The 24,557-nt window shown below is 37.1% G+C and overlaps 1 protein-coding gene across 3 annotated transcripts in view; it reads left to right on the top strand.

The window, feature by feature from the left end:
* LOC149579581 (putative CDP-diacylglycerol--inositol 3-phosphatidyltransferase 2) overlaps positions 1-24,557 on the top strand; it is a 170,077-nt gene that overhangs the window by 63,921 nt on the left and 81,599 nt on the right. For all 3 annotated transcript variants that reach the window (XM_089786007.1, XM_089786015.1, XM_089786014.1), the window contains exons 2-5: positions 6,864-6,932; positions 7,014-7,098; positions 7,522-7,571; positions 7,791-7,830. In XM_089786007.1, the coding sequence (XP_089642133.1) occupies positions 6,866-6,932; positions 7,014-7,098; positions 7,522-7,571; positions 7,791-7,830 (242 nt within the window). In that variant the 5' untranslated portion in view covers positions 6,864-6,865. The remainder of the gene's footprint in view (positions 1-6,863; positions 6,933-7,013; positions 7,099-7,521; positions 7,572-7,790; positions 7,831-24,557) is intronic.

Genomic DNA, 24,557 nt, shown 5'->3' with positions numbered 1-24,557 from the left:
TGCTCGGTTCTTCAACAACTTCTACAACAGTCAACAATGATTAGCATCAATATAATCAGTAACAAAAAACATCTTGTTCATCCCTTTAAATAGAAAACTTCACCATTCCAAAATCTTCCAGATTTTGCCACTTAATCATGATTGTAGATCTTAGATTCAATGAATCTAGATGCTCAGAAAATATAACTCCATGTTGAACTTTGTGCTTCATTTTAAATTTGTTAATTCTCCTTCATTGGATCTTCTTTGAATCTATGTTATCGGATTCGCATCCTGGAGCTCGGGTCCGGGTCCGGATTCATTCGGGTTCGGATTTGAGCCCGGGTCCGGGTAGGGTCCGCATTTTCAAAATGCGGAACTGTCGCGGACCTAGGTGAATCCGGGCAGACCCACGGCAGGTGGGGCCAAAAAGTGGCCCAAAAAAGCATTAAAATTATGCTTTTTTCATTTTTTTTTTTGCCAAACCCTAAAGGAAGGGCTATTAGATGCATTTCATTCATCTAATCTCTCATTTGCTTTGTCATTTTGCTCTCTCATTTTGGTGCGGCCATTTTGCAAGTTTGAAGATAAGGTTGTAGAGATTGTTTGTGGAGTCTCAAATACTTCAAATAATCAGTGTTGAGTGTTCCAGGTATGCATTTGATCCTTCCTTTTGCTTCTTTCGTAGTTTGCTTTTAGTTTTTTAAATTTTTTATATTTATTGTTCTAAATTTTTATCGAGTTTTGTATAAGTTTTGAAATATTTTTTAAAATTTGTTTTTATAGATTGCAAGAATTCAAGAATGAGTAGTCAGGGTTCAGTGGGTAGGGTGGGATCCCAAAGATTTAAAATTGATAAAGGCTCTCCTTTGTGGAAGTATACAACAAGAATTGAGCAATGTGCTAGTGGGGGAGGGTATATATGGAAATGCAATTTTTGCCAAAACCAATATAGAAGTTCCTATTTTCGGGTTAAACATCATTTGATAGGTCCACCAGGTCAAGGGATTTCCATGTGTGAGGGGCCCTCAGAGGGAGGTAAAAAAGGGTTGCCGGCTCCTCAAATAGCAGGCATGTTAAAAGAACAAGAAGAGGCTGATAGGTTAGTGTCAAAGGCAAAAAAAGATAAGTCAAAGCAAATACCACCAACACCACCCTCTCAAACAATTAGTAAACCACATCCCTTCCTACCTACCCCATCTATGGATGAAGATGAAATAGAAACACCCGCATCCCCCAAGAGAGGCCCATTAGATACGGCATTTGAAAATGACAAGAGAGAAATTGCTGACATAAAGGTTGGGCGTTGCCTCATTACAAATGGTGTTTCATTCAATCTAGTGAGATCCCCTTATTGGAGAGAGATGGTGAAAGCAATAAATGATACATCTCATGGTTACCAATCCCCTGGATATGAAAAGTTGAGAACCACCATATTGCATAAGGAGAGAAAGAATGTAGAAAACCTCCTCAAACCAATAAGAGATTCTTGGATCCAAACGGGGGTGAGCATTGTCTCTGATGGATGGAAAGATTGCAAAAACCGTCCATTAATAAATGTGATTGCTGTTTGCCCCAAGGGGGCAATGTTTTTGAAGGCGGTTGATTGTGAAGGGCAAGTAAAGGATGCAAATTTTATTGCCCAACTTCTCATTGAATCCATAGAGTCTGTGGGAGTTGACAATGTTGTCCAAGTAATAACGGACAATGCTAAAGTTTGTAAGGCTGCAAATGCTTTGGTAGAAGCATGATATGAGCATATCTTTTGGACACCATGCACTGTCCACACCTTGAACTTGGCAATGAAAACAATGGGCAGCCAAATTGAATGAATGAAAAATGTGTATGAGGAGGGTGAGCAGATCCAAATGTTTGTGACAAACCACCATATGTCACAAGCAATTTTCAGAACTTTCTCCCGCTTGGAATTATTGAAGGTAAATTTTAAACTTTATTTAGCTTCATTTATCATATTAATTTTTGTGTCATACTTTACAAAATTTAATACATATTCTTAAATTTTTGTGTTATAAACTTATCATATTAACTTACAATTTGAATTAACATGGTAATAGGTTGCTGAAACAAGGTTTGCTTCACACACAATCATCCTTAGACGACTTGTGAGGGTGAAAGAGGCATTGGGTCAAATGGTTATTAGCAACAAATGGGGTGGATGGAAGCAAGCTGATACAGAAAAGGCCAAAACTGTAAAGGATTTGATCTTGAGTGATAATTTTTGGAATAGGGTGGAATATGCATTAGAACTCACCGAGCCCATCATGTCTATGCTTCGGTATGCCGACACGGATGAGCCTTGTTTGGGGAACATATATGATGCCATGGACTCTATGCTAGAAAGAATGAAATCAGTAAGTTTAAATTTTTATACAATACTTCATCCTTGTTTATTGAGAGATTTTGATTTTTGATTTTAATTAAGTTATTAACACTACATCAAGATAACTTACATGTACATCATTTGACATCCCAGGTCATTCAGAGGAGAGAGCAGGATCCTGATACCTTGTACACTAAGGTGGAGAAAATTGTTCTACATCGTTGGAACAAGATGACTACACCGTTACACCTCTTGGCATATGCACTTTCTCCTAGATATTATAGCAGTGAGATACTTGCTATTCCTGGTAGAGTGGCACCATATAGAGATCTTGAAGTTGCTGCTGGGTATAAGAGGGCACTTAACAGGCTCTTTAGTGATCCTGATGTGGCATCAAATGTTAGGAGAGAGTTTGTTGATTTTGTCTCAAGCAAAAATGCAGAGCTTGATGCAATCAATGACCAAAGTAAATTGGATGCCATTGGATGGTGGTACTTACATGGGGAAAGTTACATGTACCTACAACCTCTTGCCATTAAGATCTTGTCACAAGTATGCATTTAAGTTTTTTCTCCTTTTCTTATGGCCACTTAGCTTGTCGAATTAGCACTCTTAAATTCCTATTGTATTGTAAAATTACTTAGCTAATTTTTTAAAATTTGTTGGTTGTCTCTCTAGGTTGCAAGCTCTTCTGCTGCTGAGCGGAATTGGAGTACATACTCCTTTATCCACTCAGTGAAGCGTAACCGGCTGGGTTCGAAGAAAGCAGAGGACTTGGTAGTTATTCACAACTGGCGCCTCTTATCACGCAAGGATCCAGGATATCAGAAGGGACCAGAGAAGTTGTGGGATGTACTACTTGAGACTTCTAACTTGGATATGACTGTCCAAGATATATCTAAAATTGCCTTGCTAGATGTTGAGGAGGACGAGGAGGAGGATGTGGCTGCATCTGGGGCTAGTGGAACCGGTTTGGGTTCCAATGATGTGGAAAATGTCGATGATATAGGTGAGGATGAAGCCATTGATCCCTCATATTTTGATGACCCATTTGACCCTTGAAGGGCATTTGCATCTTTGATAAACTATGTTTAAACATTTGTCATTGACTCATTGAGTCATTTATGATTTATCACTATGTTTCACAGTTTCAAACTTTATTAAGTCATAATTTATTATCTATCAATCTGATGAAGTAGTCTATGTTTTGAAATTCCATTTTGCATTTTAGTGATTCAATGTATGATTTTATTTACAACATTAGGATAGATTAATGTGTGAGTATTTAATGTTTATCTTTGACATTTGGCATTGATCAATAATCAAGTAACATTGATATATTCATACTATGGAATGACTTAGTTTTACTTTAACAACTATATGAGTTTATATTTTTTTTGCATATATATATATATATACTAACGAACCCAACCACGAACCCAAATGGGAAAAAAAAAATTGCTCGAACCCACGAAACGAACCCTGAACCCGAACCCGTCCCCAAACCCGAATCGGCAACTTAGCTTTGAATGTCTCCAACTGTTGATCTCATAACTAACTTTGTCCTTATCTTTGAAACTTCTCGAACATTCTTAATTTCCATCAAATGTCGGCCTCAGAGTAAATCTTTTCTTAACTTGTTCTTCTTGTTTATGCTTGGTGAACATTATTACTTTACTCGGGCAATACATCACTTGGTTAACACTAACCTTCTTCACTTCTTTGTCAGGTGCTCGGTGACAACTGTAGTGGCTCAGTTAATATTGTATTTCTTCATTCACTTTGCAGTTCAATCGGTGAAACTTGTCTTGAACATTCATGATATCATATGCTAGATGATTTGTAAAATAATCAAACTAACATTATGTTGTCAGAGTCTAATTCATTCAAGTGCCTATTGAATACCATACACATATCAACACTCTTACTCATCATACTTTCTTCAAATCTTCTTCATCAATCAAATGATATGACACTTTACTGAATCAGCATAATGTCTAACCAATTAAAGCTTGACATCAATGACAACATAACAACTGATATGACTCTTTCACATACATTTACATCATTATCAGTTGGGGTTGATAATTTCCCCCTTTGGCATTGATGACAATACTTAACATAAGATTTTACATTGCAAAACATTACATCATAAGATAATCAAGTGTATGTATTGACAACGACACACCTTTTCAGCTCTTTGACTTTATTCAGGTTCTTTGCAACAGATTTAGTATCAGGCTCACTCAGTCTGTAACTTCAACAACTTCATCTTGACAAACTCTATCCCTTTGGGTGTACTCTTTTTGTTCAACATCTTCATATCAACTTTTCCCTTTGACTAGTTCATCTCCCTTAGTATATCACTCCCCCTATTGTTAATGTTTTATAGCTTTTGTTAGATAAAATATACACACACACACATATATATATATATATATATATATATATATATATATTTGAGTTTTATGATTGCCTCCGATTCATATTGGGTTGGCTGATGACACTTGCTGTTACACCGATCAGGGATCGGGTTCTTATCACCGATCTTGCTATGTCTTAACTTCATGCAAACACCCGATAAGTATCGGGCTTGTATTACTGTGTATAACACCCGATAAGTATTGGGCTTGTTATCCTTAACTAATCAAAGCTTACGGTATGAATCATGACCATGTAAGGTCACGACCATGTAGAGTCATGCCCCTATAGGGGCATGTCTCTTCTATATGATATATATGCTCACTAAACTTGGAGACAATGCAATATCAAGTACTAACATATTTGCATTCCCAAGATCGTTCTTTAACCTGCAGTTTCAAAGTACACATTGTCAGCATTGACCATTGAAGATTGAATCTGAAGATCTATACATCAGCATTAAGAAAGGTAAGACTGTAATTATCTTTACCTGTATTTCTACTAGAGATCCTGTATGCAATAACATGGTATTAGAGCTGGTTTAAGAGATGATTCTGATTAGATTTATTTACTCTAGTGCCCAAAAATATTCAAAGTTTTGTTTCCTTCAAAATGGTGAGCGGTATAAAAGTGGAGGACTTAACGGTGATTCAAATTATGCAGCATGGAAATTATGAATGAAGTTAACCTTAAAAGATAATGATCTAAAGCAATTCATTGAAAAATTTGACCAACCAAAAGGGAATGACAAATTAATTAAATGGGAAAAAGATAACACTAAAGCCATGAAATTAATTGTGGATGGTGTTAGGGATCATCTACTCCCTACTATCTCCGAATTAGACATAGCACACAAAATGCTTAAAACTCTTGAAGAAATGTTTGAGATAAACAATACAACGAGAATTATAACCTTGAAAGACAATCTCTCCAACATTAAAATGAAAACAAGAGAATCTGTTGCCTCATATTTCATGAGGATAATAGAACTAAGAAACCAACTCTCCAAAATTGGCCAGATTTATGATGAAAAAGAATTAACAATGATAGCTCTCAAGGGTCTGCCATCATCATGGAAATATTTCAGACAAGGGGTATGTGCTCGATCAAAGCTTCCTAAACTTGGTCGACTAAATGATGACCATACAAGAGGAGGGCATGTTAATATCTCAAGGTGATATTCCTACTGGAGGTGATATTCAGGCTCTCATAGCCCAAGTTGATAAAAACAAGAATCCTAAATTCAAAAGGAAAAGAAGACATGTTGATTACTCGAAAATGCAATGCTTTAGATGCGACAACTATGGTCATTCAGCATTCAAATGCCCTAATAGACTGAAACATCAAGCAGCTTTCGCCAAAGTCAGTGATTTTGATACAGATCTAGAGAAATGTCCATTCTAAAGAAACTTTGAATATCCTTAACATGTATGAAGTAATGGATTAAGAGGGAGTTCTCTTTATATATTCGTTGAAGTGTAAAATAAGCTTGTTAAAATTTCTAAGATGGAGTCTTAGAATATCAAATTATTGTACTATGCTATCTAGTATTTACTTTTAATCATTATTTGTATGTGCCATGACCTTTCTGTTTTGAGAATGTTATTACATGCCTAAAACAAGGCTCGGTGGATGGGTTGGGTAACCAGTAGGTTTGGTAACATGCTGCAAACATTGATGTAACAGTTTAAAGATGAAAGTAGTTTTTAGGTTCCCACTAAGAAAGACATCAATTTAGTGCATAAGAATCCCCTTATTCAAACATTTTGGAAGAAAATCGTTTTTCCATTTACATTATATTGTTTAAAGAGGTGTAGGATTCCACCCCCTTTGGAATTAAATTTGTGATTGCCACCATAAAATACACAGGTTTTCACTCAGGTAACTGAAACTGTAAATGCCTGTTCAGACTTTGCATGTTAACATTAAAATTTCTTAAAAGTCTTACATCTACATTATTTTTAAGCTCCCCCTGCATTTTTAATAATTAAAGAAAGGAGGCTTTTACTTCCGGTCTGAGTTTGGATATGTTTAAATTGTCATGTTACTAGGATTTTGAAGGTTAAGACATATATAATATGAAGGAAGGTTAATGAAAGCTACATTTGTTTTTGTTCTGCAGGCATGACAAAACATAAAGAAAAAGATCTCAAATCATGGCCGATTTATCTCTATGTTCCAAATCTTATTGGTAAATATACTACAATATTGCTTCCTCAAAATCTATCTATCTAAGTCAGATGCTGATTTTAATTGTGTACTAAACATACAGGATATGCAAGGATAGTGGCAAATATTATAGCATTTGGAGAGAGCTTCTCGAACAAAAATCTCTTTGCCGCTCTCTATTTTTTCAGGTGATGTTTTTTATGCTTTACTATTATATTATTTCTGTTTCATTTCACTTCATGTCAAGCCATCATTGGGGTGTAAGGAATTGATATATATCTGGAATTGGTAACTAAGAATTTATGTTTGCAGTGCTTTGAGCAGTGAATTTTTGGAGTGCATCAGTTTGTAATAATGCAGAAAAACTAATACAGTGGAATCAAAAAGCTCTATTATTATAAACATATAAGTATTGGGTTGTTCAGTCTGTTAAGTTTGGATTTATTAAGCACTTGTCTTTCAGTTCTTGTCCTCATGATGTATTTAGCGGAGATATTTGAAGCATCAGAATCAAATCAAACTAAAACTTTGATACCTGATGGACATTGCAATATTTTCATTTGTATAATGTGATCATATGACAGTATCTCTACTTCTTTTTGGATATGCAGTTTTGTCTGTGATGAATTGGATGGACGTTTTGCCCGCACGCTTAACCAAGGTAATATCTTTAACCTGTAAAGAACTTTTCCTTGATTGGAAGATAATTGCTTCACGGTGTCTTCCTGCAGCAATATTTCTCTTATATTTTGTTGAGATATTAAAGGAATTGAAGCATACAGTACATTTCACTTTTGATGATGTCCTGTTGTGTAAACACACTTGTCTTCATTGTGGTTGACATTTTCTTTTATGAATGATCTCTTGTTCATTTTTTCAGCATCTACTTTTGGAGCTGTGCTTGACATGGTCACAGACAGGTGTGGAGTCTTAATCTTTAGATTCTTTACAAGTATCTTATTATTTAATTCTAACATGTCTTACCTTCGTGAACCGTGTTTGACAAGTAGAGCTTTTTTTTACTTATCCTCTATCTTCCTCCCTTGCAATGGGATGTCTAGTACAATTGAGACTATAGATCCAGGATTTCACTGTTAGTACATTTCTATTGGTGGTGCAGCCTTTTTAGGGTACGGGAACTTTTTATTAAACAAATGTTTAGCCATAAGGTTACACATAAGATTTATAATGTAGAAGCAGAAATCTACACAACTAGCTGTTTATTGCCTTATGGGATGAATGGCGATCTGATCTGAACTGGATTGCCCACTTTTAACTGTTCATGGGCATGTCTGCCAATATCAAATAAATTGGGATTGGGATTGCATCCTTGGGAATTCGGGTGACATCCACTATATGGGAGACTGCTTCTTTATTTTGAACAAGGGGTAATATTACATAGGGACACACACCTGAGGGTCTAAGTGATGTCCCCAATGTCTTGACCACTTGGGTCTTGGAGATTTGGGAGTGGATGCAGCCTTTTTCAGTATTGAACATTGTGGTCCATTTGGTGTATAGAAACTAGAGAAAAATTAAATACATTAATAACTTATACATCATAAATTATTACATAACTGCTTTAATTTTATCTACCAAAGCAACTCATATTGTAGTTTACTCACTCGGTGAGTAGTTGCCATTTTCTAGCTCCCACAAGAAGCTAGCAGGTTAACTTGCAGGCTGCAAAGGTAGTTTGGTCACCTGGGATCACTAGAAACACACCCACAACTCACTACAGCTTGCATTAGTTTGGCCACTCCAGCTAATGGAAAATGCTAGATAGAAAAATGTGCTAAAACATATGGAAAATGTAGGAGAAAGTTGTGATATGGAAAAAATGCACATTCGATGCACTAATTATGGGAAAGTTTTGATTACTATAACCTTGCAAGGCATGCATGAGCTTTGGCATAAGATCCTATGTAGACTTCATTTTACCCTTGATTCACACAAATCCCATCCTGAATGTAAGAGGCTTTCACCCCATAGGATGGCAGGAAACTGCTCTGATAGTATTGTAAGAACCCTTGTGAGTTCTGACTGTAAAAAACATTGGATTGCTACACCTTTTTATGTTTGACATTTTGTCAGACACTTTGCATGGAAGTTGTGATACCACTATAAGAACACCCTTGTGGTTTGACCTCTAACAAATATTGGATTATTTCAATTTTGGATGTTTGACATTTTGTCAAACACTTTGCATGCAAACTAAAAAGCTGGTTTCACCATTTAATCGATATTCAATGAGATAAACTTGCAAACTACTATGTAATATCAATCAAATTTGCTTAATATTCAACATGGCGTTTTGTCAAGTACTTGACAACTACATCATTCTGAAAATTCTCCAAACTATTCAAAGACATTTCATTATATAGTTTGCATACAAATAAACTTTTGCAACAATATTACGAGGAATAAATTTATTGCAATTTGAGAAACTTGGAATAAGATCGCAACGTTGATTTATTGGCTCAAAATAGATCGTTGGATATTCTGATTGTAATAAAAAATAGGCACCAATGTGGAATGAAATGTTGGTTTCCAAAACCTCAAATTATGTGTTCCCAACTATGTTCCCCCAAGCTTTTGGGATGGGGACTGCAGGGGACAGCTGGACGGGTTTTTGGGGCAGAATTTTTTTTTTGCCAATTTTGGGGACGACAAATGGGGACGGCTATATAACAATAGGGAAAATTTAACTATATAGAGAAATTTAAAATATTTATATTAAAACATGGATAAAGCATGTACTTATACATAATAGAACCTAAGTTGCCGATTCGGGTTCTGGGACGGGTTCGGGTTTGTGGTTCGGTTCGTGGGTTCGGGCAATTTTTTTTTTTCCCCATTTGGGTTCGTGGGTGGGTTCGTTAGTGTATATATATATATATGCAAAAGTAAAACTAAGTCATTCCATAGTATGAATATATCAATGTTACTTGATTATTGATCAATGCCAAATGTCAAAGATAAACATTAAATACTCACTCATTAAACTATGCTAATGTTGTAAATAAAATCATACATTGAATTACTAAAATGCAAAATGGAATTTCAAAATATAGACTACTTCATCAGATTGATAGATAATAAATTATGACTTAATAAAGTTTGAAACTGTGAAACATAGTGATAAATCATAAATGACTCAATGAGTCAATGAAAAATGTTTAAACATAGTTTATCAAAGATGCAAATGCCCTTCAAGGGTCAAATGGGTCATCAAAATATGAGGGATCAATGGCTTCATCCTCATCTATATCATCGACATTTTCCACATCATTGGAACCCAAACCGGTTCCACTAGCCCCAGATGCAGCCACATCCTCCTCCTCGTCCTCCTCAACATCTCGCAAGGCAATTCTAGATATATCTTGGACAGTCATATCCAAGTTAGAAGTCTTAGGTAGTACATCCCACAACTTCTCTGGTCCCTTCTTATATCCTGGATCCTTGCGTGATAAGAGGTGCCAGTTGTTGTGAATAAATACCAAGTCCTCTGCTTTCTTTGGACCCAACCGGTTATGCTTCATTGAGTGGATAAAGGAGTATGTACTCCAATTCCGCTCAGCAGCAGAAGAACTTGCAACCTAGAGAGACAACCAACAAATTTTAAAAAATTAGCTAAGTAATTTTACAATACAATAGGAATTTAAGAGTGCTAATTCGACAAGCTAAGTGACCATAAGAAAAGGAAAAAAAACTTAAATACGTACTTGTGACAAGATCTTAATGGCAAGAGGTTGGAGGTACATGTAACTTTCCCCATGTAAGTACCACCATCCAATGGCATCCAATTTACTTTGGTCATTGATTGCATTAGGCTCTACATTTTTGCTTGAGACAAAATCAACAAACTCTCTCCTAACATTTGATGCCACATCAGGATCACTAAAGAGCCTGTTAAGTGCCCTCTTATACCCAGCAGCAACTTCAAGATCTCTATATGGTGCCACTCTACCAGGAATAGCAAGTATCTCACTGCTATAATATCTAGGAGAAAGTGCATATGCCAAGAGGTGTAAAGGTGTAGTCATCTTGTTCCAACGATGTAGAACAATTTTCTCCACCTTAGTGTACAAGGTATCAGGATCCTACTCTCTCCTCTGAATGACTTGGGATGTCAAATGATGTACATGTAAGTTATCTTGATGTAGTGTTAATAACTTAATTAAAATCAAAAATCAAAATCTCTCAATAAACAAGGATGAAGTATTGTATAAAAATTTAAACTTACTGATTTCATTCTTTCTAGCATAGAGTCCATGGCATCATATATGTTCCCCAAACAAGGCTCATCCGTGTCGGCATACCGAAGCATAGACATGATGGGCTCGGTGAGTTCTACTGCATATTCCACCCTATTCCAAAAATTATCACTCAAGATCAAATCCTTTACAGTTTTGGCCTTTTTTGTATCAGCTTGCTTCCATCCACTCCATTTGTTGCTAATAACCATTTGACCCAATGCCTCTTTCACCCTCACAAGTCGTCTAAGGACGATTGTGTGTGAAGCAAACCTTGTTTCAGCAACCTATTACTATGTTAATTCAAATTGTAAGTTAATATGATAAGTTGATAACACAAAAATTTAAGAATATGTATTAAATTTTGTAAAGTATGACACAAAAATTAATATGATAAATGAAGCTAAATAAAGTTTAAAATTTACCTTCAATAATTCCAAGCGGGAGAAAGTTCTGAAAATTGCTTGTGACATATGGTGGTTTGTCACAAACATTTGGATCTGCTCACCCTCCTCATACACATTTTTCATCCATTCAATTTGGCTGCCCATTGTTTTCATCACCAAGTTCAAGGTGTGGACAGTGCATGGTGTCCAAAAGATATGCTCATATCGTGCTTCTACCAAAGCACCTGTAGCCTTACAAACTTTAGCATTGTCCGTTATTACTTGGAAAACATTGTCAACTCCCATGGACTCTATGGATTCAATGAGAAGTTGGGCAATAAAATTTGCATCCTTTACTTGCCCTTCACAATCAATCGCCTTCAAAAACATTGCCCCCTTGGGGCAAACAGCAATCACATTTATTAATGGACGGTTTTTGCAATCTTTCCATCCATCAGAGACAATGCTCACCCCCGTTTGGATCCAAGAATCTCTTATTGGTTTGAGGAGGTTTTCTACATTCTTTCTCTCCTTATGCAATATGGTGGTTCTCAACTTTTCATATCCAGGGGATTGATAACCATGAGGTGCATCATTTATTGCTTTCACCATCTCTCTCCAATAAGGGGATCTCACTAGATTGAATGAAACACCATTTGTAATGAGGCAACGCCCAACCTTCATGTCAGCAATTTCTCTCTTATCATTTTCAAATGCATTATCTAATGGGCCTCTCTTGCGGGATGCGGGTGTTTCTATTTCATCTTCATCCATAGATGGGGTAGGTAGGAAGGGATGTGGTTTACTAATTGTTTGAGAGGGTGGTGTTGGTGGTATTTGCTTTGACTTATCTTTTTTTGCCTTTGACACTAACCTATCAGCCTCTTCTTGTTCTTTTAACATGCCTGCTATTTGAGGAGCCGACAACCCTTTTTTACCTCCTTCTGGGGGCCCCTCACACATGGAAATCCCTTGACCTGGTGGACCTATCAAATGATGTTTAACCCGGAAATAGGAGCTTCTATATTGGTTTTGGCAAAAATTGCATTTCCATATATACCCTCCCCCACCAGCACATTGCTCAATTCTTGTTGTATACTTCCACAAAGGAGAGCCTTTATCAATTTTAAATCTTTGGGATCCCACCCCACCCCCTGAACCCTGACTACTCATTCTTGGATTCTTGCAATCTATAAAAACAAATTTAAAAAAATATTTCAAAACTCATACAAAACTTGATAAAAATTTAGAACAATAAATATAAAAAATTTAAAAAACTAAAAACAAACTATGAAAGAAGCAAAAGGAAGGATCAAATGCATACCTGGAACACTCAACACTGATTATTTGAAGGATTTGAGACTCCACAAACAATCTCTACAACCTTCTCTTCAAACTTGCAAAATGGCCACACCAAAATGAGAGAGCAAAATGACAAAGCAAATGAGAGATTAGATGAATGAAATGCATCTAATAGGCCTTACTTTAGGGTTTGGCAAAAAAAACAATAAAAAAAACATAATTTTATTGCTTTTTTGGGCCACTTTTTGGCCCCACCTGCCGCAGGTCCGCCCGGATTCGCTCGGGTCCGCGACCGGTCCGGGCAGGGTCCGCATTTTGGCACGGACCTGGGAGGACCTGCAGGGCAAAATGCGGACCCTGCCCGGACCGGTCGCAGACCCGGGCTCGGATCCGGACCCGAATGAATCCGGACCCGGACCCGAGCTCCAGGGTGCGAATCTGGTAACTTAGAATAGAACCTTAAAATATAAGAATCAACAGATTTCATATGCCAATTTTGTGTTACTTTGAGAGTCAAAGTCGAATTTTTTGTAGAAGTCAAAGTCAAAGTCCCCTAGGTGTCCCTAGTCTTGGAGACGTTTCTGGGACAGGGACGGCTGAAAATATACCGGGAACGCATCCTCGAGTAACACTAGTTCCCAAGCATTAACGTCACCTATAGGTGACTCACTTGGCTGTTCCAAACCTTGCGTCTGCCTCTATTATTATCCATGCTAACTATATATGGTTACGATTTAAATTATTTATGTCCTCTGACCTTTGCAAATCAGTTCTGAAAAATATGTAGCATCCAAACCCCAATTTATACAACCCATTAACTCAATGTTGGCCTTTGGAGAAGCACAATGCCTATGCACAATTTATTGGACATTTAATCAATCAAAAGTGCTATAAAACTCAGTATAATTACTAATTCTCTAAGTCTGTAATCTGCAAAATGCTTGTCTCAATTCTCTTCAGGAAAATTATCAAAGCAAGTTTCATAGAATGAATTCATTTTCTCCAAATGAAGGCTTTTGTAAATGCCAAGAGGAAGTTGAGCCAAAGCTTCACTCTCACACTTTTAATAATTTAAGACCATAACTTGGCTTTTTATTATATTTGCGTTTTGATGCAAAGTTGACTTTGTAAGAAAATAATTAATTGCTTCAACTTTGGCACCAATTCTCATAATACAATTAATAATCATTAATGATGGTTGTTTAATGTCCCATGTTGACTTAGGGAAATAATAAATAAATAGGCTCCCTCATTATGACATTTATTTAGTGCACTTAAAAAGTCAATTGACCCCCACATAAGAACATTATATTATAACTTTTAATAATTAATTATTAATAAATAGTTTTTATTAATAATTAATACCTTAAACTCGAGCCAATAAACTTATCTCATGTCATCAGTTGATGAGCCTTGCTAATACCATGTCCAAGTGCATTGCCAGGAACACATGGGCATAAATGACTTACAATAAATTGAAGTTCCTCAAATTGAGCCAACTAACAAATGAGTCAATCACTTTGCATACCATGAGTCTAGTACCCTACCAAATATAGCACTGACCCTAAATTGCCTTACTATAAATAGTAAGTCTCTGAGTAATTGCTCCAATGAACAATACCCAATGTCAACACTGCCACCCAACTATTAAAGTTCCTTGTTAAAGATAGAAACCACAAGTTTTCCTGATTTAGACACTTACTATAAATAGTAAGTGTGCTGATTTGACTTAAACAAAGAGCAATCTTGAACATCCTGACAACTGGAGTGGGAATTGGCCTTTGACTTTGCCAACTAGACCCTTTGAACAACTCCATTAGCCTATGAGGGTCAAGAAATAGGCTAATCCTTTGAAAGATAACACTCACAAAAAAGGGGATATTACATAAAGCCATCATTATTTTAGAGTGATTATGAGTCATGATTGAATGATAGCATGCCCTAAATTAGGTATTTGAAAAAAAAATCATTTGTAATGTTATTCAAAATAAAAAATATACATTCCAAAAATATTAATAATATAACTCCTAATAGCTAAATATAGCCTAGTTTACAATCTACCAATATTATTTTATGGTGTACTTAATTTATAAAATTTGAATGAGTTAATATATAATTATTTTCCCATCTGTAGCACATACCTTTAACGTGTTACATTGTTTGCATTTGGTTATGCAATTGCCCTTCATGAAAATGCAATTGTAGCATTCTCCTTTATGCATTTGCCTTGTCCATTGCTTATTGATGAGTTAATCAAAAGTTAAAACAAACTTTACTATTTGCAAAAGGTGTTTGTTCTGCATCTTTCTTATGTTTAGGCAATTCATAAGAGTCAATGAAATATTCTAGTGGTTGAGGAGTGGTAGACACTTTCAAGCTCCCTTGCGTTGAGGTGTTGTGGCCTGTGAGATTCAAAGTACCCATATTATCCTTGGACCTTATGTTATATATCCTAGTAATCGTGCAAATATTATTCTATGTTTGATGTTTCATGACTTTGTTTGGTGGTTCAAACTTCAAAATAATGTAGTTTAGTTTCTTATGAATATGCATATTTTCTAATATATTTTAAGTCTTTGTTAATGTGCATGACGCCTGTTTGTTGCTACAGAAAATAAAATGATAATAAGCTACTACTGCCAAATTTATCTTGGGCTCTAAGTAAAGAAAGAGATGACGAAATGTATAACTAATATATCTTTATGTATCAAATTTGAATGGATTATAGTAGGAATGAGGATCTGTCTAAAACCAATTTTGGTGAAAAATTCCTTTTCATATGGTTGAAAATTTACATTTCAATGGTACGATTGAACTTGGAAATACTCGGTATATAAATACGACTGACAATTATAACTATAGCTATTTGCTTATGCTAATATATGATAATGTATAACTTTATCTCTTTTCTTATGTTATTTTTTGTTGCTATCAACAATGTCAATTAATATATAAGCACAATGGCATTTGACTCTGCATCTAGTTTGGAATCATCAAGTGCAAACCCGTCTTGTTGGAAGGAAACGCCGTGGTAGCTGTGACCCCAAATGGAAACATGGCATAATGAGACTAGTACAAGGGAGCATGATTTATACTTGGAATTTTAGTGGAGGCATTAATCACCTCAAATATCAATTTGTAGGAATTGCTGTTCATGATGCCAAGGAACGTCTAAAACATCTTGAAGAGGTGATATGAGAGATGATAACACTTCTTCCAACACTAGATGAAAAGGAATTGGAGAGGGCAAGGTCACAAGCAACCATACAAGAAGCGATTCCTCCTAATAAGTCAACAAAAAAACGAATTGGGTATGCAACACATTGTGGGCTGTAGTCTCAGTTCATGTGGATGTTTCCCATCTTCCTCAACTACTTCAAGTAAAGTCCATCTTTTTGTGACTAGTAATGAACTAGGACCACAACTTTGGAAGCTACTAGGTGGAATAGAGAAGTGCATGGAGAAGTAGAGAAGACTCGTGCAATTTTTTGGTATTATAACAGTGTAAAACCAGTATTGGGTATGTCGGGCTGCTGAGATGAGTTTCTAGGATGTGGGGAAAATGGGCCTCATTTTTAGGATGCTAAGGGGACGGCTAGGTTACGACATGGGGAGGATGGTGCAAGGAGGGGTGTTGTATTGTATACATGTAAAACTTGAAATTTTAGTTATGAAATGATGTTTCAGTAGAACATACCAAATTAAAATACTTGAACATAGCGAAAGTACAACATGAAGTAGAACCATTGAACATTCAACATACTAACATATTACAACCCAATAGTAACATTGACAAATCAAAATTCAACTAGAAATTCAAGTACCCATCCCAACAATGGCATGGTTGTGAAATGGCAGAGGTGGGGGTACATGGGCACTCAAGTATCCGATGTGGGGAAAGGTACTTAGACGTCTGGGAGGGGGGTACGAGTCCTCGTGTTACACTGTATTATAGTAACCTTCCCTCATGGCAAGGAATCGTACTGTGAGAGTTTGGTGTCAACATTGATAGTTGCAGGGAAATGGTACAAGGTGCCCACTTCAAGGGATTTAAGTGGCAATTGCTCAAAGATGCTATTGTAGATGCAAAAGAAGTTGTAGAAGATGAAAAGAATTAATGAAACAATTGTTTATGCTCAATTTTTTCTAATGGGTGAACAGATTGAATGAATCTCACCCTCTTCAATAATTTATTAGCTTCAAATGGTGAGATTGTTCATCTAAAATGTGAAATTGAAATGAATTTTTTCGTTGGCACTGACCAAAGAGACTCTCATAATTAATTTTAAATTAATAATGTTAATCTACTTAATATTAAAACATCATAATATTATCAACCAGTGCTCAGAATTACTTTGAAAATAATAAATTTAGGCACTCAAGATGTAGGGAACATGCCAATCCTCCTGTCCCAAATTTTTCTTACCATCAAGCAATCTCAGTTTCAGATGATAAAAAATCTCTGCTCCCCTCCATGTGATGTCTTCAAGAAGTAAATTCTTACACTTTACCAAATATTCTAGAATGACCTTATTTCAGAGCCTCCTCTCCCTCATATTAATGAAGCATCGGGCTCCAAAATCAGTTTGCCTTCATCATAAAGAGGTAGCAGCTCTATGACTGATGAAATTTTTATGAATTCTGTTGTTCTTTGGGAGCTTCATCTTGTAAGCAGCCTCACCTATTCTCCTTATTGTGTTGTAAGGCCCATAATATCATGGCTCTAGCATTTTTGCACCACTTTCATTGAAGGAATATCATTTGTAGGATTGTAGTCTCAAGAAAACCATGTTTCCCACCCCAAAAGTCCTCTCCATTCAATGGTGATCAACATACATCTTTTAGTGGTTTTGGGATTGCTATAGATCATGCTTAGTGCATGCACAATATCAAGGCTTTGTTGAACCAACTCTACTATCTAAAAGAATTAGATCCATGAATGACATAAAATCATAACCATAGAGATCCTTGAAAAAGGGCATACCTATAGACGTGTGGGGAGTGGAATTGTAGCAATACTCCCCAAGATGGAGCCATTTGATTTAAGCTTTTTGTTGTGCTGTGTCATTTATCCTCAACTATCCTTCTATCCATATATTCCATTTGTCCATTGTCTTGGGAATGATAACTAGACCTTGGGGTCGATTTCATCCTATCAATCAAAAAAGTTTCTACCAAAAGAAAAACTAATATATGTGTTGTTCCTATCATTTACAATGTTCCTTGGCAGTCCATGAAGCCTAAAAAATCTGTCCAAAGGAGAGATTAGCTGCTTGGGGATCCTTATAATCTAAAAATATGGCACGAAAATGTGCATTTTCAGTGAGTCTATCAACAAACGCATACAATCTTAAATTGTCTTTATTATACTTATGATGAAATCAATGGAAATACTTTCCCATTTCTTATTTGGAATGAGTAGGGGCTGCAACAAGTTGTAATGTTCCATTTCCCACCACGTTAGAAAATAGGGGTAATTGTCTAGAACCCTAGAACACATGGATCTTCTTTCCTCAAAACCTATTTTTACTACTATGGATGATGACTTATGAATGTAGTTAGTGAAGTTCTATCATGGAATTGATATTGCGAAAGGATTTTATTCTAACTAAACGATAATATTTGTGTCTGACATGATAGGAAGAATGGACTTACCAACTTATATAGTGATTAGATTTTCACTCCAATTATATTCCTTGATTGCATGTAATGACTAATAAGGTAATATTGACAATGGTTAGTGCAGTTTTACATCTGATGTAATGTCCCTTGTAGAATATTTTCCAATTAATCACTTCAATGAGCTAATTGTATTTAGGGCATCTTTTAGGGACTTAGCGACATCAAGGAAAGTGTTGCAATACATATTTTAATTGGTGATTATTGTGGGAACTGTTATTAGATCCTCACTTGTGGTTAGTACCACTATCGTCCCCACAATATATCTCTTTTCTCATTCCACTAATTCTCTGATTTGCTATTATACTCTTGCAATCAAGTTGATGTCGATCAGTACTTTCAAATGAGGAAATCCAAATATAGATGAGAAAAAGGTTCCACTATATATTTGTATGCATGATGGAGATTTTTTCTCTTAATGAAATTGTTGTTTGTGTGAGAGATACCGATGTAGCAGCTGATTGGTCATCCCAATTGCTATTTGGCTGTACCAAATCCGAAATCGCTGTATGGAGTGATTGCTGAGTAATATCAAATGATTTGCAGTCTTAGAGTGCTGATTCTAAAATTCTCTGTGGCTATTGATTTTATATTGTATGATGGAAGGGTTGTTGATGAATCAGTAGTTGCACGTTGGTGGTATATGAAGTGTTATTGGACCTGATGCCCTTCCCTACATTTTGCTCTTGCTTAAACTTCACCCTTATTCTTCATTTCCTACTCTGTCTTTCCACACAATTCTTCCAATCTTTACTCGTTGATTGCTGCTATAAATTCCCGCTTAAATTCTTCCTGTAAGGACTACTAAATTCTTCCTGTAAATACTAGCTACGATCTATTCTTTTTTTGCTGATGTGTTCTCCATTGAGCCCTTTGCAAAATAGTAATTCCCTTATCGTTAAAAGTTTCTTGTTTTATTTGGTCTATTCTTCTATTCTTATTCGAACATTTGTTCAAGGCAACACTAACTATGCTGATGTGTTTACAGACCCTGTGAATCTTTGATGAAGGGTACTCCCCTTATTAACACAAACAACCACAATAGAATAGAGAAATAACCAGTAATTTGCAAAAACAAAAAGTGGGCTTCTTATATGTAATATGCCAACCCTCATAACTGCCAGAAATTCAGAACTTATTTAGTGACATGTTTACAAACAGTTTGCATGCAAACCCAAGAATGAAATTTCTGCGTTCACAGCAATTTTTAAGCTAGGATTGTTATTAAAATATTGGTGAAACAACAACCGACAAACAGTATGTAAACGTCCATATAATCTATAGAATGGCAGCACATGGACAACAATACTGATATATTGATATGTAACTTCTACATAAAATGTTGATAGCAAAACCAAACTGAAATACGAGTACTACTGAGATACTTCTTACTTATCAAAATTGAAAGTTCTAGAATGCTGAATTATAATGGAAGAAACCTGGAGAGGAGTATGCAGTCCCAAAATGCTGTCACTGCAGTTTGTGCTTAACTCTTGCTTCCTGCTGATTACCCAATCACTGTTATCACTTCTTCAGACGGCTTCCTGAGTACTATCAGACCCCCGATACCTGCTCACACCATAGAGGATGCAGATCATGGGACGGGCTCACTGCTGGAGGGTACTATGTCTGCAATGTGCTGTGAGAAGAACTTGATGCTGCTTATAACACACACTCACTCCTTCCCTTATTTGCGTTCCATTCTCACTTCCAACTTGCCAATGGACTTGAAGCTGAGTTGATCATGTTGTGGACTGTTAGACTCCCACACATTTTGGCATCCAAATGCTGAGGTATTACTGCAACTACCTTCCAACTGCCTGCACTTGCTACCTGTAGGTTACTACCAACTGGAAGTACCTTGAATTTCCGATACGTCTAGTTATTATGAAGGTTCCAATCTTCCCATAAATCAAATGAAACACTTCCACTCCCAATTCTGAAAGTATATTGTGAGTGTCAGGTTTGCGTTCAGCCTCACCAATTTCCTCAAGGGGTTTCATCCTTAGGAAATATCCAGTCACATTCAAGCAACCGATTAGGATTTGAACAATAACAAATATTTGTGGTAACAATCCCAATGCAAATGCTTTCTTTTATAACTTCGAAATGAGGAGAGGCTCAAACAACTTAACAATGTGGGATAAAAGACTATTTCGTCTTTTAGTCACTTAAGTAACTTTATAACTTTATAACATTAAAATATTTAAATAAATCACTTAAGTCACTTGAACTTTAATATTTCTTGAAATACTTGTCTGATTGCCGTGCCGTCTGAAATAGGAAACTCTCCTCATAATTCCCCATGTGACCAAATACACTATCTAAAATTAGAAAAGGTCCATCTCTATTATCCCTGACTTACTATACATTGTAAGTATGGCAAATGGAGTCCAAATGACATCGAACGAAGGTCAAATCCATAAATCACTAAATGTTGCAGATGAATCAATCCTTAGAAGACCCTCTAACCATCCTCATTAGCGTATGAGCATCCAATATTGGGCTAATCCCTGAAATTCTGATGTTGGCAACTAATGGGGACATTACAATCCTCCCTTCCCGAGATTGCTTGCTCTCAAGCAATCCAGCAATAACAGTGAACTCCAACCTCCACATGGATCCCAAATGAAGTAGTACGTGACACCCTTGTTAACATTGAACCAACTGCATACCATTAACATAATCAGAACCAACAACATAACCTGCAGTATAGCACTCAAAACTTGTGCTAATGATGTAGGAGTTAGAATATCACCAAAAGAATTCCCCACAAGGAATATCCTCATCCTGGTTCTTACTCGTATAATATAAGCTAGACTGGAATTCAGATCAACGATCCCTTGAAGAGATGTAGCTACAGGAGAACCATATGCACTCATGCCAATTGTATCAACCATAGGTGTTGCCACATCAAAATCTATGGACACAGGAATGTTACTAACTGCCGCAACACAAAACTAAATTTTTATAGATGGTGAAAACTGAGCCCAACTCCACTCAGGTGAGTGATCAACATCAACCTCAAACAATGGATTGTCACAAGGCAATGTTGCAACCATGTCAAACGTAGGACTATTCATGAAGTGAACATCAACACTTTATTAAGAGATAATATAACATGACTCTATCACTACATCGCTCACCTCATCAACAATAACAAGTGTACTACCATCAAAGGACACATATACCACCGCTTGCATACTGCTAAACTCCTCATTGGATGGCTCAACCGACACAAAAGTGGCTGCTGATATGATAGTATCCTCGCATGCTCCTACTCCCACTATTGTTGCATCGCCATCAAATACATGATCCAGGGAACTCATGCCAACAACTGCATCATCTGACTTAACCAGACATAAATCCTCATCACATTCCAACTCAATTGTGCCCAACTCATGTAGTGTCTCATAATAAATGTCCTGCAAATCTGAAGCCACAACTGTATCATCACCTTCCGCTCTTAGAAAAAGTGATATAATTCTCTGCTCAAATCTTGGCTTTGAAATTAGTTGGGTCATCCATTTTTGATTTTGATTCATCTCATTCACTAGCACATCCAACTGTTTCACAATACCCTGTATCTTAGAATCTCCCTCCATTAGTGGAGAAGTATGCCCTCTGCAGGTGTAATGAATACCGAACCTTCTGTCACCATCCATAACACTGAAAACCAAGTCTTCCCCCTGCGGGTCAAAAAAGAAGTGATGAGCACTTCTCACAGTGTAATGCCGATAAAAACTCCCAATCTCTGTCAAGGGCTCATCGTCATCAAACTAGAAATCAGTTAATGGCTCCAATCTCTGACTTTGAACTATTGGTCAGGTAGGATCCTGGGCAACCCTCTCAGCAAGCCCAACAACAAAATCCCTATTGGGAAGTATTGTAGCCAACGTCTCTACAATCTTCCTCACCAATTGTTGAATAGCATGAGAGCCCCGAATGAGAGCACCCTTAGATATTCTGTATGAAACCTCCTGCAAATCTGAGCTCTCAAGAAAATAGTCCATGAATGACTCAGTACAGTAGAAATTATATGTGGAAGCATCAATCTACTCCCTCGCAATCCACATCTGATCTCTCTGAAAATGTGACAATGCCAATTGTCCAATACTACCCACCATATGAAAAGAAGAAATAGATTCACTTCCAGTATAAGGAAGCAAATCACCATGAGAGTCCGTCTCTACTAATGCTCTTGCCTCCTCTGTACATACTACACTCATATCCTGGACAAATGTGTTCGCCACATCATCGCGTCCCTCATCCTCAACCGTAGAAGCAAACTCATCACCAGCCACAATATGTAATTGAACAGGGTCTGGGGTTGGTGTTGACTGTACCTGTTCTAACTCCACGGTAACCTCACCCAACTGTGACTGTGACTCTGAAGAGCCAATTGAGTATACCGAAGAGAGTCCACCGTCAACTCAAGCTCCCGGGTGTGCTCAACCACCTCCTCCTCTTTCCCTAACAATGCCTCATAGCAAGTGCTAACCCACTCCAAAAGGTAATCTCTGTCATCAACTCACTGAGAGCAACTATGCTTCAAGATCCTAATAGCCTCTTGAAGCGCATGAACCTTTGCTAGGGAAAGACTACTATCACTGTGCTCATCCGACACTAGGGCACCCCAACTAGATGTAGCTAGCATATGCCGAATAACATCATAATGATCAAGAGATGAATAAATGTCACTATCACTCACCTTCAACTGATAAGTCACATGATGCCTTTGTAATCCCTGACTCCTATGCAAGCTTTGTGTCTCACTAACTACACCGTGATAGGAAATTGAATCAGAACTGTCCACCACAAGATCACTTATACATGTGATATCGTCCTTGCACAACTTTGCATCCAAGATACAACTACTATGTACCTCAAACAGCTGCTCCGAAGAAATAGAAGTCCTTGCAATCTCAATCTCCCCACGTCTCAACTTCCACCTCAATAGTAAGATCCTGTAAACATTGATCCCGAGACTCGTCCAAAATCTCATAAGAGTCATCACCTTATATTTGACAAGGGGTATCATACCTGGTGAAAATCATAGCATCATCCAACAAATCACCAGAGGTGTCCACACTGTCTGCATCCCCATTACCTAATAGGGTCTCAACTGGCGTCACCTGACTCTGCACACATGACTTTATTCCAGGCTGTGAATCAATAACACTAGAGCATGAACCCACATCTATTGACTCCGCTGTAACACCCAAATCACCGACATCATAGCTAGGTGACTCCATACATGCATCAGTCCCACCTGAGGAAGCAACTGCCTCCTGCACTGGAGCAACACTATGGAAACTCCCATACAAATCTCTAATAATAATTCCCTCCTCAAGAGAGCCTGGAGTATCGGTAGTAACAATTGCATCAGTTGTCTTTGCACTAACTGCAACAACTCTGGGGGCCTCAATATGTTGAAGCTTAGTGCCGCTATCCACCAAGGGTACTGACACATCTACTGATCTTTGTGAACTGGGTCCATCACCAACATGACAGATAGGACTAGCAGGTGTTGTACTAAGTACAGTTACATCTGCATCATAAACACCTGTCGGGGAAAACTCAAGTTTCCTTTCCTGTAATCTCGATGTCGGCCTTCTAAAGGCAGGAATTATTTACCCTGCTGTCCTCTCAACTGACTCTGAATCTGACAAGCTCTCCATTTTTTGATTTAAGTATTGAACAAAGGACAAATTCTGCTTAACTGGATCAGGGAATAAATCCCATTCATCGTACATTGCCTTAATGTTATCTGGTAGTAAGTTTGGTGCTGCGGGTGGTGCTACCTCTTCCTTTGCATTAAAAACGGGCATCAAAGGCCTGTTAGTGTTCCGTGTGGGGGCCCTAGCAGCTCGAGGTGATCCTATCACACTACCACCTTCACTCTGATGACTCGGGGCTGCCCTGTGAGGTGGAGCTAACTGCTGCATCGCACCTGTAAGCTGTTGAAGTGCAGTGTCTATATTGTTCTGCCCATCTCTAATAGCCCTCAAAGTTTCCCTCACT

The sequence above is a fragment of the Cupressus sempervirens genome, chromosome 1 (genome assembly GCF_028749045.1).
Source record: "Cupressus sempervirens isolate cs-2001-9-10 chromosome 1, ASM2874904v1, whole genome shotgun sequence".
Classification (NCBI taxonomy): domain Eukaryota; kingdom Viridiplantae; phylum Streptophyta; class Pinopsida; order Cupressales; family Cupressaceae; genus Cupressus; species Cupressus sempervirens.
This window is presented reverse-complemented; position numbering and strand designations above follow the sequence as displayed.